This window comes from Lasioglossum baleicum, chromosome 13, assembly GCF_051020765.1.
Source record: "Lasioglossum baleicum chromosome 13, iyLasBale1, whole genome shotgun sequence".
NCBI classification, from domain to species: domain Eukaryota; kingdom Metazoa; phylum Arthropoda; class Insecta; order Hymenoptera; family Halictidae; genus Lasioglossum; species Lasioglossum baleicum.
This window is the reverse complement of record NC_134941.1, coordinates 11,626,524-11,642,099: the sequence shown is the minus strand read 5'-3', so window position 1 is coordinate 11,642,099 and position 15,576 is coordinate 11,626,524. Positions and strand designations below refer to the sequence as shown.

The 15,576-nt window shown below is 49.6% G+C and overlaps 1 protein-coding gene across 1 annotated transcript; it reads right to left on the bottom strand.

Moving 5' to 3' along the window:
• Positions 1–24: 24 nt before the first annotated feature.
• On the bottom strand, positions 25–14,293 carry Amun (protein amun). The gene is made up of 4 exons (XM_076436634.1): positions 12,476–14,293; positions 5,978–6,074; positions 5,584–5,899; positions 25–4,679 (listed from the first exon to the last, which is right to left on the bottom strand). The coding sequence occupies exons 1-4, from the start codon at positions 12,622–12,624 to the stop codon at positions 4,240–4,242; spliced, it is 1,002 nt and encodes a 333-aa protein (XP_076292749.1). The 5' UTR covers positions 12,625–14,293; the 3' UTR covers positions 25–4,239.
• Between the last annotated feature and the right edge of the window lie 1,283 nt (positions 14,294–15,576).

The window sequence follows — 15,576 nt, the reverse complement described above, 5'->3', positions numbered from 1 at the left end:
GAGGCATAACAGCACAGCTCGTAACGTTTTCAAATAATTTATTTAACCTCGTACTTCGTAATGACATCACGTTACTTTACAATGAATCCAAAGAGTTACACGTCGCTATTTCGAGGAGAAACGAAACGGTTTTTTTTTTAATTTTTCGGTCGCTGGAGCGCTCTATACAAAGTTAGAGAGAATATCGGGTGCACCGAGGGCGAGGGTTCTGGGTCTGGGTGTCAGGTGCCGCGACCAAAGGAATTCGAGGGATGTGCAATGTCGGTAGGACGTTCTGTATGTATGTATGTATGTCTGTGTACGGAACGATTCGATTGGAAGCCGCGCAGACGCGAGGTCCATGTCGAAAGCAAGGCAAAATCGCGATTCCCTCTGTGCGACTGCGGCCGTAGGTCGCAGGGAATCGGACAGTAAAGAGGGAGTTGCGGCCCTTTCTGCGATCGCTTCTTAGTTACGGTAAATGGCAGTAATAAAGGCGGTCCCGATCGATCGTCGATCATCGATCGTTTTAAACGGATTCTGGACCTGACACGCGAACATTTTCGATCGGCCCCGATCTCGCCGGAAACACACCTCCGTCTCCGTTCACGGTGGACGATTCTTCCATCGATTCCTGGAGCTTATGCGAAACCACAGGCTTCTCCGATCTGCTTATATCCTAGGCGCGACGAGGTGGAGCTCGTCGGTTTTCTCGATCGTCGCGTAACCACGCTCCGAATTTCCGCTCTGCCGAGAGACTGAGAAACGAAGTACCATTTTCCTAGGGAAATAGAGAGAGAGAGAGAGAGAGAGAGAGACTCTTCTTATTTTACTTTATCGTGTCTCTCCGACGAAACATAAAAAAAGAAAAAGAAAAACGGAAAAACAAATGGAAGAATGCTTGTACGTACGAGTGTGTGAACGTGGAATGTATTTGAATGTAGTGCGCGAAGAACAATTTGCCTCTTTGCCGGTCGTCGAGATTCATTTGCAAAGAAAAGAACAATTGCGCTACACTGAAGTCCGTTATGTTTATAAGAGACGGCTAAAGACTATACTCTCTCGCTATGATTCGTAGTAGTGGCGGTATAGTAGCAGTAGCAACAACGATGGAATAATAATAATAATAATAATGGTAATAGCAATAATAATAATAATAATGGTAATAATAATAATAATGATCATAATAATCGTAATTATAATAGCAATCGTAATCACCCTCGTCGTGGTGGCTCGCAGACGCGCGTCAATCGATTTTTGGGCAAATTGCTAGCTTTATTCTCTATTCGACATATCGTCCTTAGAATAAATGTTGTCCGTTCATCGATCATCGTGATCGTAGTGGTCGCTGTCGTCGTTATCCTGGAAACGTGGGATCCTCGACACCGTTCCGCGAACTCGCACACGACTATGTATATGCATATATATGTATATATATATATATATAAATAATTTATCTATATATATTTTTCTACATCATCCCTTGCGAACGAAACGATCGATGCGGAATGAATTAGGCGCTAAATAAATAGAACTGTTCGCTACAGTTTTGTTGTTGTTGTTTCTCTTTTATTATTGGATAGATTGATCGGCGCTAGAGCCGCGTCACCGGTACTCTTTTTTCCCTCGCGTTCATGTTTTCCTCTTGCCGTTCTTTTCGCGTTATCTTTGCTTCGCCGTCACGTTTCCGTGTGTTAAAAAGGAGAGGAGGACGCGACGACACCGACAATCGATGCACCGGAACTTCTGAAATCTTCTCGGTTCCGTTTTCTTTCGTGCAGCGAAAGAAGCGCGGCCGCGTATATCAAATAATAATAGGGTCGGTACTAAAGGGCAGCCCCTCGGCCGCGCAGTGTTCTAAATTGCAAATATATATTTATATATATTTATATTTATATAATATGTATATTTATAAAATTTGAATGAACGTTTTCGATCAAGCTATAGTGGTTTTCTTTCTTTTCCTCTTGTATTATCCGTAATCGCTCGCTCGTTCTCTCTCTCTCTCTCTCTCGCGTTCTCTCGTTTCCACGATTCGGACACACGCAAATCCACTGTTCACTCTTGCATTGTCACATTCATTCCGTTCTTCTCTCTCTCTCTCTCTTTCTCTCGTGACGTCTATCTCTCCGTGTTTCGTCGCCGGTCGCAGTATCTCTTCGCGTAAGTAGTTCCCGTATAGCGTACTCGTTTCGCTTGGTTCGTGTCTCTTTGTTATCTCGATTATCGTCGAGACGTAATCATCGTCGCCGGTGTATCCCGTTTTCGTCGATCGAGCGGTCGTCTCATCTGTTTCGTGTGCTCGCTCGAACCGATCGACGATAACCGTGAATTAATTGCAAAAATACTAGTTAAATCCCTGTACACGAAAACCTCGACGCGCCAAACGGTGTTTCTGGTGGTCGCGTTTCACGTCGAAACGCCGCGCCGTGCGCGTGTACCCGAGGTGCTTTCGTATCTCAATGTTATATTTATATATATATATCTATATATTTATTATATATATACGTGTCATTTGTATGCGTGGATGGGTATATGTGTGTGTGCCTGTGGATGTGTATGACCTGTGTGTATGCGTTTTCTGTAGTTTTCTAGGTTTTTCTGCCGCCACTCTCTGTCACTCGTTCTCTCGTTCTTGGTGGATTCAAAAAAGCGTTACTTTTATTTCCTTCTAAAGTTTCTTTTACTTACAAGGTATTTGGTTTTGCTTCATGCATCGCTCTGACATGCAGATTCGTTTAGGTATATAAATTATGGTAATGATTTCTGTATTATAATTATAATAATAATTATTATTATTAATATTAATATTATCATTGTGTGTCCGGTGTACCGCCCGTTTAATTCTCTTTGCTGGTCACGGAATCAGTTGCTCGATCTTTCTTTCTCTCTAACACCTAATCTTAAACGGTTCCCGCTTTCTTCTCTTTAGAACGCGTCTCTATCTCCGTCTCGCCCACGCATACACACGCACGCGCACACACATACACACGTTTGCTCTCTCTCTCTCTCTCTCTCTCTCTCTCTCTCTCTCTCTCATACGCACATTCACGCATTCCAGCAACACGCGACGCACATACGCTCGAAGATATATGCTTCTCTATATGTATACGTATATACCCGAAAAAGCGTGTCAACGTGTGTTATCGACCTATTCGAGTCGCGCTCGTAATTCATCGGCAGCCTTGAACATGCGGTACAAATCATGGTACAAAGGAATGATACTATCGTTCTCGTCGATAAAAGGCTACGGTCGGTCTCGCTATCGTGTGACGCGAAAGCTGAGAAAGGGCTGGATGAATGGGTGGTGGGGGGCAGACGGTGTTAACGGTTTGAGGCAGGGAAAACGGATCCGCTGGAAAAGGCAGCATCGAGATCGCCTCGTTCGGACGAACCGAGAACAGAGGATAATATCCGCGGCAGAAAACCAGAAAAATCAGGAAAAGCTCCGCGGTCTCTCAATCCCTCTCTCTCTTTCTTTCTTTATCTAGTGTTTTCCTCCGTCGATTCGCGATCAAACGATACACACCAACACCGGTGGAACAAGCGGAACCGATATACATACTCCGTCGATGAGAACCGTCGAGAGAAAGCGAAACGAACCAGAGGCGGCTACTGGAAAAAGCAAAACTCGCGCGTCATCTTCGAGACGTTGGTCCGAGAGCTTTACCTCTTTTCTTTCTGCCTTCGATCGCGAGAGAGGCCTCTCCCGCGATCGATCTAAAAACCGGCAAGGTGCCCCTTTCGCAGGTGTAACAGTCCATCGTGTGCACGAGAGCGCTCTATTTTATACATGAATCTCAAGAAAGAAGGGGGTGCGTGTGTGTCGGCAAAGAGACAGGGCTAAATGGTGAACGTGAAGCGTGAGAATCATATAAAAGTAAAACGGCAGGAGGAGAAATGAACGGAGACAGCTTTTGGAGACGTGGAACCGATTGGCGAGAAGTAGGTGGTCGATGATGCGAGAAGGGGAAAGATAGATGAAGAATCAAAGTGTGAGGAGTCTACAAGAAAGGGAGGGAGAGTGTATATACGAGTGAAAGAAAGGAAGAGAGAGAGAGAGAGAGCTGGAACGAAGGAGAATCATCGAGAAACGATCGTGATGGTGCGATGGTAGCTACAAGGTCTACTATCCTTGACCCTGATCGGTGACCCTGGCGGTTTTTAGAAGCGCCTCGCTGCGATCAGCGTTAGATTGGCGGCCGACACGAGGGTGCTGACGTTGTTGCTCGCATTGGTGGCTCCCTGGCTGGCGGTGGGTCACTTCTTGCTCTTCTTGGTGGGCGGCTCCTGCGCGTCTTGCGAGTCCTCGGTGTCCTCGCTGTCGGTCGGTCGCGGCGTGTTGTTGCTGTCCTCGTTGTCGTTCGTGGCGAGGGAATCGTTCGTGTCTTCGCTGGCGACCGCGACCGTGATCGGAGTCGCCGGTTTGTCCATCGAGTCCTCGGTGAACGACGTGGTCGTGCTGTTCTCGTCGATGGCCGCTGGATCAATACTGCCTGGCTCTTTGCCGTTCACCGCCACTTCCTGATTGCTGTCGTCCGATGGCTCCGTTGCCTCGCCGTTGCTCGGCGGATGCGAGTTCCCGTTCTCCGTCGATCCTGGAATACCGTCAAGCAGCTCCGGCTTCAGCTCGGACGCCACGTAGTGTGTCCACAGCGCCAACTCCACCCTGTGCGGACTCCAAGTCTTCCCGTTCGACGCTGAAACCGAGCAATGCATACCCAACATTTATCTATGCCGCCCTACCCTGTCCTGCCCGTTCTGTGACCCAAAGTGTCCCGGTTACCTCGCTCTCTCTTTCGCCCCGCGATCCCAATTACTTACAACACTCTCCAATCCCCGGTTAACTTCGATTTCCGATCCAATCGCGACTAACACTATCCCCCCAGCGATAACTCGGTTTACAAATCAATTAACACTCCCAACGGCCATCGTTCGGTCTTTCTAGTTCCGGATATTTCTGTTGTATGCGCATTGTGCAATGTAAGTACACTTCGTGCGTTACTTCGTGGGATCTGACAGTTTGAGCGGTTCATGAACTTACGGTGTTAATGAAAAATAACCTTGTGTTACTTATGACTTGAAAACTAAGGGACAAAGACCTTGAGAAGAGAATGACATTTTCGAAGCATTCGCCTTGTGATACCATTAACAAATAAAGGAGATATTCAGGTAGCTACATTTAGGTGGACCAGGCTGCATATTATCCGACAGCCAAGAACACGAGTGGCATGAGTTCGATACATAAGGTCGCACAGGTAGTAATGCAAAAAGCGGGGCCCTGTGCTGCGTTATCGAAATAGTTCGGACTGGGAGGATGGGGCCTGTTCTAAAAAGGTCCCGGATGAGAGGTATTTTAGCGGGTATTGGGGGAACCGAGGATCTGTTCCCTCAGAGTCCCACACTACCCCCCTCTAGGGTTTACATAAAGGTATTTTTCCTCTCATCCTTAAAGAATAAAAAAAAAGAAGCTGTGTATTGTCCACGCCCTCATGTCAGATCCCAATGGCAATATTTATGTGAAAATAAATCTAGCAATCCAACGATACAGGATCTACTCGGACTCCCGATACTGGATTCATGTTTGCTGGCGGGGACACTCACTCTGTTTGTTCAGCCTCTCGACGGTGTTCTGAATGTGCTGGACGAAGTTGAGGTACTCCTTGGTGGTGTAATCGATGCCCTCGATTTCCGGTATCGCCATCAGGCATTCGTCCGCCATGAACGGCGCGTTCTCCGGCGACGCGGCTGCCAACAGGGCCGACGCCATCGTGGTGCCGACGCCTTTCAAATTCGAGAGAGCCGTGATCGCCTGTTCGAGGTTCGGAAGCTTTTTGAACGCCTTCTTCGTCTCCGCCATGACCGCGCGCGGCGTGTTCACTTTGACTAAGTAGTTCAGCTGGGGGTAGAATTTGCCACGCTGCGAACAATCGAACGATGCGACATCGTATAGATCTCGCCTCCTGAAAACTACAATTCTATAGTTGTCTGTACTCACTGTTTGCTTCCATTTCATCGTCTGCACCAGCTCCTCATGAATGAGATGCGCGTCCTTGCCCCGCGACTTGATCTTCTTCGGAAGCTCATTCTGATACCTGGAAGCAGAAACAGACATCGAAACAGTTGAATTAATCGGTCCATTCGTTTCTCAGCGTTGGAATGTAAATTCACGGCCGGATTCTCCATATAAGAGAATCGCGATGGCGGCCGCACGTGTGCGACAAGAATACGGTTAATTCTCGAAATGGACGAGGAAGGAGATCGGGAATCGACGCGCGGACATTCTCGAAACGACTTGGCACCGCGTGCTTCAACGAACGGTGATGTCACCGATTATTCATCGGCGGGTACTGGGAAACGATCAGGAGTCACTCGGGAGGATTTAAAGAGCCGGGGGGCCTGCAGCTTGCTGACGCAGGGCAGAAGAACGCGCGCGATCGGGTTTAAGTGTCCACCCTTTTTTCGAAAATCTGGTTTCCTGTGCCCGAGAGAGAGAGAGAGAGAGAGAGAGAGAGAACACGGCCGAGATTCAGGTAACGCTTCCTCCTCCCTTTTCCCTGGCCTCTTTTTGTCCCTATTATTCGGGTCATCGACACGGGCAAGTTTTCGCCTCGCCGTTGTTCTTCTCCGGAGAGCAACGGGCTCCGCAAGCCGTGCACGGAAGCGAGACGAACGACGAGAGGAGAGGAACGAACAGAGAAACATGCTTGCTTGCTTGCTCTCTCTCTCTCTCTGCGCGTGGTTTTATTGTGGGTAAGAGTTTTCGGAGGTCGCCCCGATCAGCTGTACGGCCGAAGAGCTAAACTTAGTTACGGATAGTTTGTATTTCATTCACAATAATGCGACACTTGGACACGTGTTCCCCTGAATGACGAGCAGTCGCGTGCGTGTTCTCGTGTTCTCGCATTCTCTCGTTCTCTCACCCTGTCTCTTCGGAAGAGGCCACGCTAACTCGTACGCAGCCGGAACGATTATCGAGGCACGCCGCTCGAAACAATTACCAGCCCGAGATAGCGTCCCGCGACCTTTTCGATCAATGGACTGCGTGCTCGAAAGCGATCGCGAGCCGGCGAATACCATCGATATAATCCTCCGGTACCCGGGCACAATACTAATCACACGAACAAACCATCTTTTCTCAAACGTTCACGAATTTCTTGTTGCAGACGATTACGAATCTTCGATCTGCAACCGTGATACCATTTGCGTCGCAGCTGGAGCGATCAGAATTCTTTGGTCGACGGTAATTTGTAGGCTGCGGTCTTTGTGTATTTATGACAAAATTGGAAAGAAGCAATTTTAGAAATGTGAAGGCATTGTTCCTAGATTGTTGGAGTAATTAGAGAAAGAAGGAAGCGTCTGCTTGGCTCTTGAATTTAAAAATATGAAGGTATTGCTCCTAGATATTATTGGAGTAATTAGAGAAAGAAGGAAGCGTCTACTTGACTCTTGAATTTAAAAATAAGAATGCATTGTCTCTAGATGATTGAAGTAATTAGAGAAAGAAGGAAGCGTCTATACTTGGCTCCTGAATTTCAAAATATGAATGCATTGTTTCTAGTTTTTCGTGGGAATTGATTGAATACATTTTCTGTATTCCAGTATGTACTGTAATAAACATCGCATTGATACACATCAGTCACTTTCGATGGCCAGCAGGTTTAGTGTTAAAATTCGTCCGGTTCTCGAGAAACTCGCGGCGATCGATTTGTCCCGGAAGCCGAAACTCCGGAGTGGCTTTACCCGTTGCGATAAAGATGCCACCGCTTGGGGAAGATAAGCTCGCGATAGATCTCTGGTAACTTGGGAAAATAAAGCTGCTTCGGAGTCGATTTGCCTGGAGGCCGAAAGCCTACGCTCGTTTCTCTCACGAAGCCCGTGTAGACGCGGATCGATGCGATTCGCAGAAAAAGATTATTCCCTCTCGAAGTCCGTGGTCCAAACACGACGGGTGGTTGCTCCGACGCGAAATCTTTTCAGTCCTTGGGCGCTCTTGCACTTCACTGTACCAATGTACACTCTGCGCGCGATGCAACGCAAAGCAAAAACAACCTTGACACAATCGCCGCGCTTCAACGAGAGGATTGTGTCTCGCGAGAACTCGACGAGGCTTGTTTTTCCACGACGCTTTCCGCCGGGCTCCTTTGTCGCTCGCTTTTTCCCTGCTTCGCGAATTGCTCGAGAGCTCTCGTTTCTCGAATCCCCGCTAGCTTTTCGAGAAAACCTAACTAGAAACCCGTGACTTTCCCTTCGCGGACACATAGTCGTGGAGAATCTATCGAAACAACCGCAGCTTTCCAAAATCCGCCGGACGGTTGTCGCGGTTTACGATTTCCTGTTTTCGCCAGCCGGGTAGAGCCTTGAATTCGGCTCGGTCGCAGAAGCGGAACGCGACCGAGATTTGTTGTTATCGGGACGGCGCAGAGGACACCAGGTCTCGAACCGAAATCGTTTTCCTAACGCGAGCCTACTCGCCAGTTTCGCAGAAGCGGAAAAAACTACCAGGCGAGAGAGACTATCGTCGACCACGAAAAACACGTGGCGCGTTGCACAACCAGGCGTTACAGCATCGGGAAAATAAACGGAGGAAAGAGCGATCGTAAAGTATCGATCGCGTAAAAAACCGAAAAAAGTTGCTGGTCGCGAGAATGGAGCAAAATAACGAGTCTCTGAATTTTTAACGTCTCGAAGCTCCCTGTTTTAACTTCAGAAATTTTATCAGCCTCAGAAATCCAGTACCAAAAAATATTTTGCACACGAGACAAAGCGAAACGGGATTTTCAGCAATTTTATATTATCGTCCTGAATGATTTAATTGATCATTTTTGTTGTTAGCCATCTCTAACGGTTTTGTTGATAAGTATCATCATTATTGTGGATTGTATATTCTTCGATCATCGTAGACTACTCGACATTCAAGGAATAAAAATATGCGTTTAAACTACAAAGAAGAACATCATCGAATACATCGTAGAAAATTTTGTTTACTGCGGCACCGAAGCCGCTCGTAATTTGCAAGAAGTCTCGTTCGTCCTCGCGACAAAGAAAATTATAAAGGCGCGCTAAATATGTAAATCGATTCGGAGCGACCGCCGAGATTTTTCCAAGAGAGAAGCCTCGTCGTTCCCGGGAACATTGTAATTTTCAGCGTACGAAAATTTGAATGCGCGACGCGATGAGTTTTCCAGGCTCCGTGGCGGATGATGCTCGTGGAACGAACAATCGAACGGTAAAACGCGATCGGCAGGGGAATAGATCCCATTTATCATTGCCCGATTCCGGCTCGTCGACGAAGAAAGACTAAAAAGCCTCGACGCGGTATTCGACGAGACTCGAATCTGCCTTTAATTAATTGAGGCAGACACGGTGCGACGGCGAGGCGACGCGACGCCAGAGGAATTGAAGCTCGCAAGCCGTGGCGTCTCGTCCCGTCTCGTCGCGAAAACCATCTCTGCATTTCAGGTACGATTTCAGGTACAAATTCAGCCGCGAATCTCAAAGTTTCACGCTCGGATTTCGCCCGAGGCCAGCCAAATCCTATTCCCCTAACAAAGGGAGAAACCTCGACTGCCCCACTTTGATTTTGCACGTTCTCGCCGGATACGCGGGTTCTCGGATTCTTAGCGAATACTCGCTTTAATTGGTCAAACAACGTTGGAAGTACGAAATATTAAACCGACTTCGAAAAACGCACTAAAAAATGCACTAAACAGTATGAAATAATTTCCATTTGATTTGTGTGAATACACACGGACTTAAGCATGTTCTGGAGGTACAATGGGAGACGAAAGTACAAGAAATTCGAAATCCATCAATATATTGGCAATGCAAGCCATTCACGAGTATATTTTTGTTTTTGAGTGTATTTTTTTACAGTTTCTAGTTGCGTTTTTTCAAGGTTTAAATAGGGTTTGAATTTAAGGATTTTCGTAATTTCCGGTGTCGAAATTTTCAATTTTGCGCCGTCTGCGAAAAGATTGTATTTTAATATTATAATATTTCATACTTTTTAGTGCGTTTTTCGAAGTCGGTTTAATTTTCTTTTCATACAATTTTTTATTTCACACTTTTTAGTGGAACGAGCAGAATTTGTAGAACAACATAGGATGGTTTTTCGGTAAAAGAATGAAAAAATGCAAAATTCGTTTTCAAGGGACCAATCGGGAGACATACCCTACAAAATGCAGAAGGTTCCGTCCTGATTGGTCCATCCATCTCGGAGTAATCAGTGAAATAATTCATTTTCGCAAATAAAGTCCTAAGGAATAATCTAGGACATACTCTACAAGATGCAAAAGATTTCGTTCCGAATTGAGTAACCTCCTCCTTTTTCGAAGTCGGTTAATAACTAACATAGCTTTTAGTGTATACAGCCTGAATATTTCAATCACAGGTTCAACAGCGAAAGAGCTATGAAACTTTATCTGTGAAACTATCGAGTGACCTCTGCCAATATTTTATCACCGAGAGCCCGCGTGGTAGGATCGTATAAAATCTCGTTAAAATCGAAGTCGAGAAGCCTCCCTTGTCAGTAAATTTTCTACTTACCGGTCCGCGACGCGGCGAACCTTCCAACCACGGGCTCGGGCTCGGCGAGCCCGAGATTTACGCGCCTGCAGGGATTAAGCTCGGCAGAAATTCCGGCACGCTCTCCGACGGTGTATCGTGTAGCCGGCTACGCGATTTCTAAAGACGTTTCTGTACTGGCGTACATTTCGGTGTTCGTGTGCGAATATCGCGCGCTATCTGCCAGCGATAACGATAGAGCCGAGCTACCGGGATGGGTCGGTCGAAACCGACGGCACCACACTTTCGTTTTCGACGGTACAAACACGATCGCTCGAAATTGGAAATGGAGCGAGAGAACGCTGGCGGAGCAGATCTACGGACGGGCGCTTCTTTGTCCGAGTTATTTATTTTCGCTGGAGAAACAGGGTCGACGCGAAGTGGACCAGAATGGCAAAAAACTGGGCGAAAATACATGTCTCTCGGTTAATTATATACATTATTCGCTACAAAGAAGAGCGGTTTTAATAACTGCCAACTAGAACTCCATAAATTCAGAGATTTTTACATCTTGCAATGCCCATAGCTTTTTTATGCGTCAACCGATTTCAATGAAACTTTGTAGATGCACATAACTCACAGGTTTCAAAGTTTCATTGCAGACACAGATGAAAAATCTAAAAATTACTTTACTTTTTCCGTTGTACTTACACCGCTTCCATAATAATGGACACACATTAAGAAAGAAAATAAAGTTCTATTTTACTCCAATTTGTAACGATTCAGGTAAACAAGTTTCACGTATTTTGCATAACGATCCGCCGTCTGTTTACCGCTGAACGACTTCCTCGAGCAAAAAATTGTCTGACGGCACAGCTGCGAGTTGCTGCGTCTATTTTACAGGAACGGGCCACTGAGGAGGGTGAATGGGGTCTCGCGTGTCGAGAAAAAGGGACCGCGAGAACGCGAGTGGAGAAAGATTTTCGTGGACGTGTCCGATGGAGCCGAGTAGACGAGCGTCGAGCGTCGCCGTGAAAGCGACGCCGGCGAGTCGCCTCTTTCACTGGCATCGTTGCCAGCGCGACCGACGCGGCCGAATCTGCTCCGCTATCGACCAAAACCGTTCGAAAAATCCGCCGAAAACTCGGTACCCTTTCGTTTCAATATTCAAGCGTGTACTTTGCGAGCACTGTGCCTCCCTGGCTAAATACACGGCGGCGACGAGGATCGAGGTAATGGAGAGGTGCGAACTGGGTAACGGCAACGTCGGGACTTCCTCGATGAGCTGGCAGAAAATGATTACGGGCAAGTCGATGGGATCGGCCGACGAGTTCGGAAAAACCTGTGGAGATCGTGAAAATTACGAGGGGAACAATGGTCGGGGGGGGAGAGGTAGGGGTCGCGAGTCGGGGAGTAGAGGACACGTGACGGATCGTGGAAGCATGTATCTCTCGGAGTGATTCGAAGAGATCGGCAGTGTGTCGATCGTTGCCGATCGCGACGGTGAGAGAGGGTAAATATGTTATCTGAAATCGTGGCTGGTCTCGCGAGGGGACCATACGGGTACGCGGAACAGCGCGGAACGGAACGGTACGATTACACAGGTATACTGAGAGAGAAAGAGAGGCAAAGAGTGGAAGAATGAGAGGGGAAGAAAGAAAGAAAGAAAGAAAGAAAAAGATAGATGAGAGAGGGAGAGGAGCATAGGCCACGGGCACAACGAAGCGCAGGGAGGTAGGCAGCTACGGGACAGAACACACACGTATGCATATACATACGCGTAGAGCAGTAGCAGTAGCAGTACGCGTACGCACACGCATACGCGAGGTAGACGGGCATGCGGTGGTACGCGGTGGCAACTGGCGCGCCACGGCACGGGTTCATTGTCCCGTGTGGTGCCCGTGGTGGAAGCCCCTCGTTGAAAAGGAGGGCCCGAGTGTCGGGCGTAATGTGTCCACGGTATAGAACGAACGTTTACCGAACGACTTACCAGTTGTCCAGCTTGATCAGCTCCTCGGGTTTTTTCGTCTTGCGATCCGCCTTCAGCCTTAGCGCCTGCGGATAAAGCTTGAGGACGTGTTCGAACTGATTCGCGGTACCCTCCGCGAAGAAAGTCGCTGTGTCTTTCACGGAAGCCATTGTGATAACTGAGCTTCTCGGAACGGCCGTTGGGGCGCAGCAGCAGCGCCTCCGCACGTTATACGCGTCTCCGTTCCTCTAGCTCGCGGTTCTTCTATCTTCGTCGAAGCGGGGTATATATCTCGCGGACTCGGACACACGGTTTTCTTTCCTCTCCGCTCCCCTCACGCCCCGCGCGATATCGTCTCTCCTTCTCTTATTCTCACGTTCTCACGTTCGCTCGTTCTCAGCGGCTCTCTCTCGCCGTTCGCCTCTGTTCCGGTGGTGTGTGGCTGTCCTCGCTCGCCGTCGTCGGTGCGCGCTCTCCCTCTCTCGCGGACCGACGGGTGCACCCCCTCCGCGCGTGCCTCGGGAGAGGACCGACCACGCGAGAAATCCTATTTTACCCTCTGCCTCGTTCGAATTCTCTCGGTTTCACCGGCGGCGGTGATACGCGACACACGCGTGGGACGCGTTCACGATCGGTGCGCACACAACGAACGTCTCTGGACGGCGTGCACGAATCGAAAAGACTCGACGGGACGCGACGAGACGAGTAGACCGCACACTGGCACACTGTTTTGCTCTCTGTCTAGCTGACGATGGGCTCGACGATCGTTCTCCGTTCCGTTCGGTGTGTCGTGTCGTGTGTCTCTCTTCCTTTCGGAGTTTTTCGATTTTCTCACGTATATATGGGGTATCAGTCGGCGGTTCCAACGACTACGTCACCGAAACGATATTCACCGGGTGGTAATCGAACGCGGTGTGTATCGAACGCACCGTGGCAATGTTTACGCGCTGCGAGGTACGCTGGCTCGGCTACGATGTCTCGTGCGTACACTCTCGTAAGGGAAAATCACCGTAGTTACACGCCGAGAACGAGAACTCGCCTTCGGACCTCGTTCGACTGTCCCGGGTGGGGAGCGCGACTCGACGTCGCCAATAGGGAGCAGCACCGCTCGGCGTGTATCTCCCTCTCCCTCTCTCTACTTCCCTCCCCCTTCTCTCTACCCACTCACGGTCTACCCTACTCGCTGACGGTTCCCCCTCGCTGACGCGATCGTTCTCTTTCTCGTTCCGTCTCTGTCCAACCTTCGCCACGTCCTTCCACCTCTTTCTCGCCACCCTTATTATTTCTACCGAAAATTTCAACGGTTGCAGCGGCGGCGTGCGAATGCACACGCGCACGTCGAATTCAATGTTAATACCAGGATAGAGGACAACAACGGCGACGATGATTCTCTATTATCGTAGAGGACGGAGTCGTTCGCCGTTCGAGCTCTCGCAGGCTCGACGGAAAGGAGAACAAGCAAGATACGGGAGCCGGGAACGCTCGGCTCGGAACCTCCTTTCTCTCTCCCGTCTGTCTCTCTTTCCCACTCGATCTCTCTCTCACTTTCTCAGCCTCGGTTCTCCCGAGAACTCGAGAGCGCCGTGTTTCCCTCGGCGCCAGATCCTTCCTCTCCTTTTTTCTCGCGGTGTCCGCGACAAGAGAGAGGCTCGTACGAATGCGAATGCGTGCGGATTCCCCGCCGGATGTCCGCGAAGCAAAGACGGTCTTCCCCCACCGCTTTCGGCCCTCGTACACGCACGTTGCACGTCGCTCGTCGCACGTATGCAGCACCGACGATCTACCGAATCAACTCTCTCGGAATATACACGGTTCTGCTCTCTCTCTTTCTCTCTCTCTCTCTCTCTCTTTCTCTCTCTCTCTCGCTCTCCCTCTCTCTCTCTCGCGTGCTTCGATCGGCCGTCGCGAGACTGTACGCGCGCGTACAGTTCACGTTCCGCAGCGGGGTACGTGCGCTGCTTGCTCTCTCGCGCGCCCCTTTCTCGCTCTATTTACTCACGAACGTCTCCGTCGGTCCTCCCTGTTCTGCCAGGACACGGTCTTCTACCGATTGATTCCATGAAACCGTTTCCTCCGTTCTCGTCGTCTCTCGGTGGTAACAGTCAACGCTCGAACGTCGGCTAAGTCCCGCCGACGATTTCATCGACGACACCGAGCTCGCAACGATCACGAGAGAACACGACGAGGACAGCGCGATGTACGGTCGCCTCGAGTCGAGCTGCCTCGCCTTGCCTCGCCTCGCCTCGTCTCGCCGTGTACCGTCTTTTTCCTTCGCGAGAAACGGCCTCGGTTACGCTCTATCGCACGTTCGCCTCGGTACGAATCACCGCGTTCGATGGCTGTGTACGCGCTCGCTCGCCTGTTCTTTCTCTCTTACTCTCGCTATCTATCTCTCTCTCTCTCCCCAAGCGTTCCCCCTCTCTTTCTCTCTCTCTCTCGCGGTCGACCGTCTATTTCGAAGCGACCATACGTGAGTCTAGTCTCGAACCGAGTCGAATGCGCGCGCGCTCGCTCGAGACCGAGCGAAAGAGCGGGCAGAACGATGCTCGAAGCCTTCCCTCGAAAAACGGGAACACGGAGAGTAGTACTGCGCGCTTAGCCGTAGACCACGTATAGTCAATCGTTCGCTCTCCTCTATGCTCTCACAATGCCTTAGTATTCTGTATGCTGACTGTAGTGAAACGGACGACCGACTGGGGGCAGCGCCTTCGCTGCCTTCTGGCTCGTCCCCTTCCCTCATGCCCCTCGGGACACTCTATCAGCGCAAAGCGCCGACCCTATCTCCCCACCGACGGTGCTCTTTGCTCCTACTCGGGTGACCCCCTCTCCCATCGAAAACATAATTCCCTCTTCGTCTGTCACGTTGATCCGTTCCCCGTCGCCCTCCCCGCGCGCATTTGACGGCTCTTCGTCGGACGCGAGACGAGGACGAAGAAACCCGATGGATCCGTGTCTTTATTATGCGCGTTTCGTGCCGACGTATCCGTCGTTTCGAGCGGTACGATTTCTCGCGCGGCGTATCGTCGTCCGTGAGCTCCCAGCTCGCTCGCTCGGAGCGAGGCAACCGCTCGATACGTCCTCGTGAAGGCGCGTACCGTTCGCTCGATCGCGCTGGGTCGTCC

Excerpts from the sequence above, each read along its gene's own strand:
- Amun (XM_076436634.1), bottom strand. The coding sequence starts at position 12,624 with ATGGCTTCCGTGAAAGACACAGCGACTTTCTTCGCGGAGGGTACCGCG. Across the intron at positions 6,075-12,475 it reads CTGATCAAGCTGGACAACTG|GTATCAGAATGAGCTTCCGA; the intron begins GTAAGTCGTTCG and ends TTCTGCTTCCAG. Across the intron at positions 5,900-5,977 it reads CGATGAAATGGAAGCAAACA|CGTGGCAAATTCTACCCCCA; the intron begins GTGAGTACAGAC and ends GATTGTTCGCAG.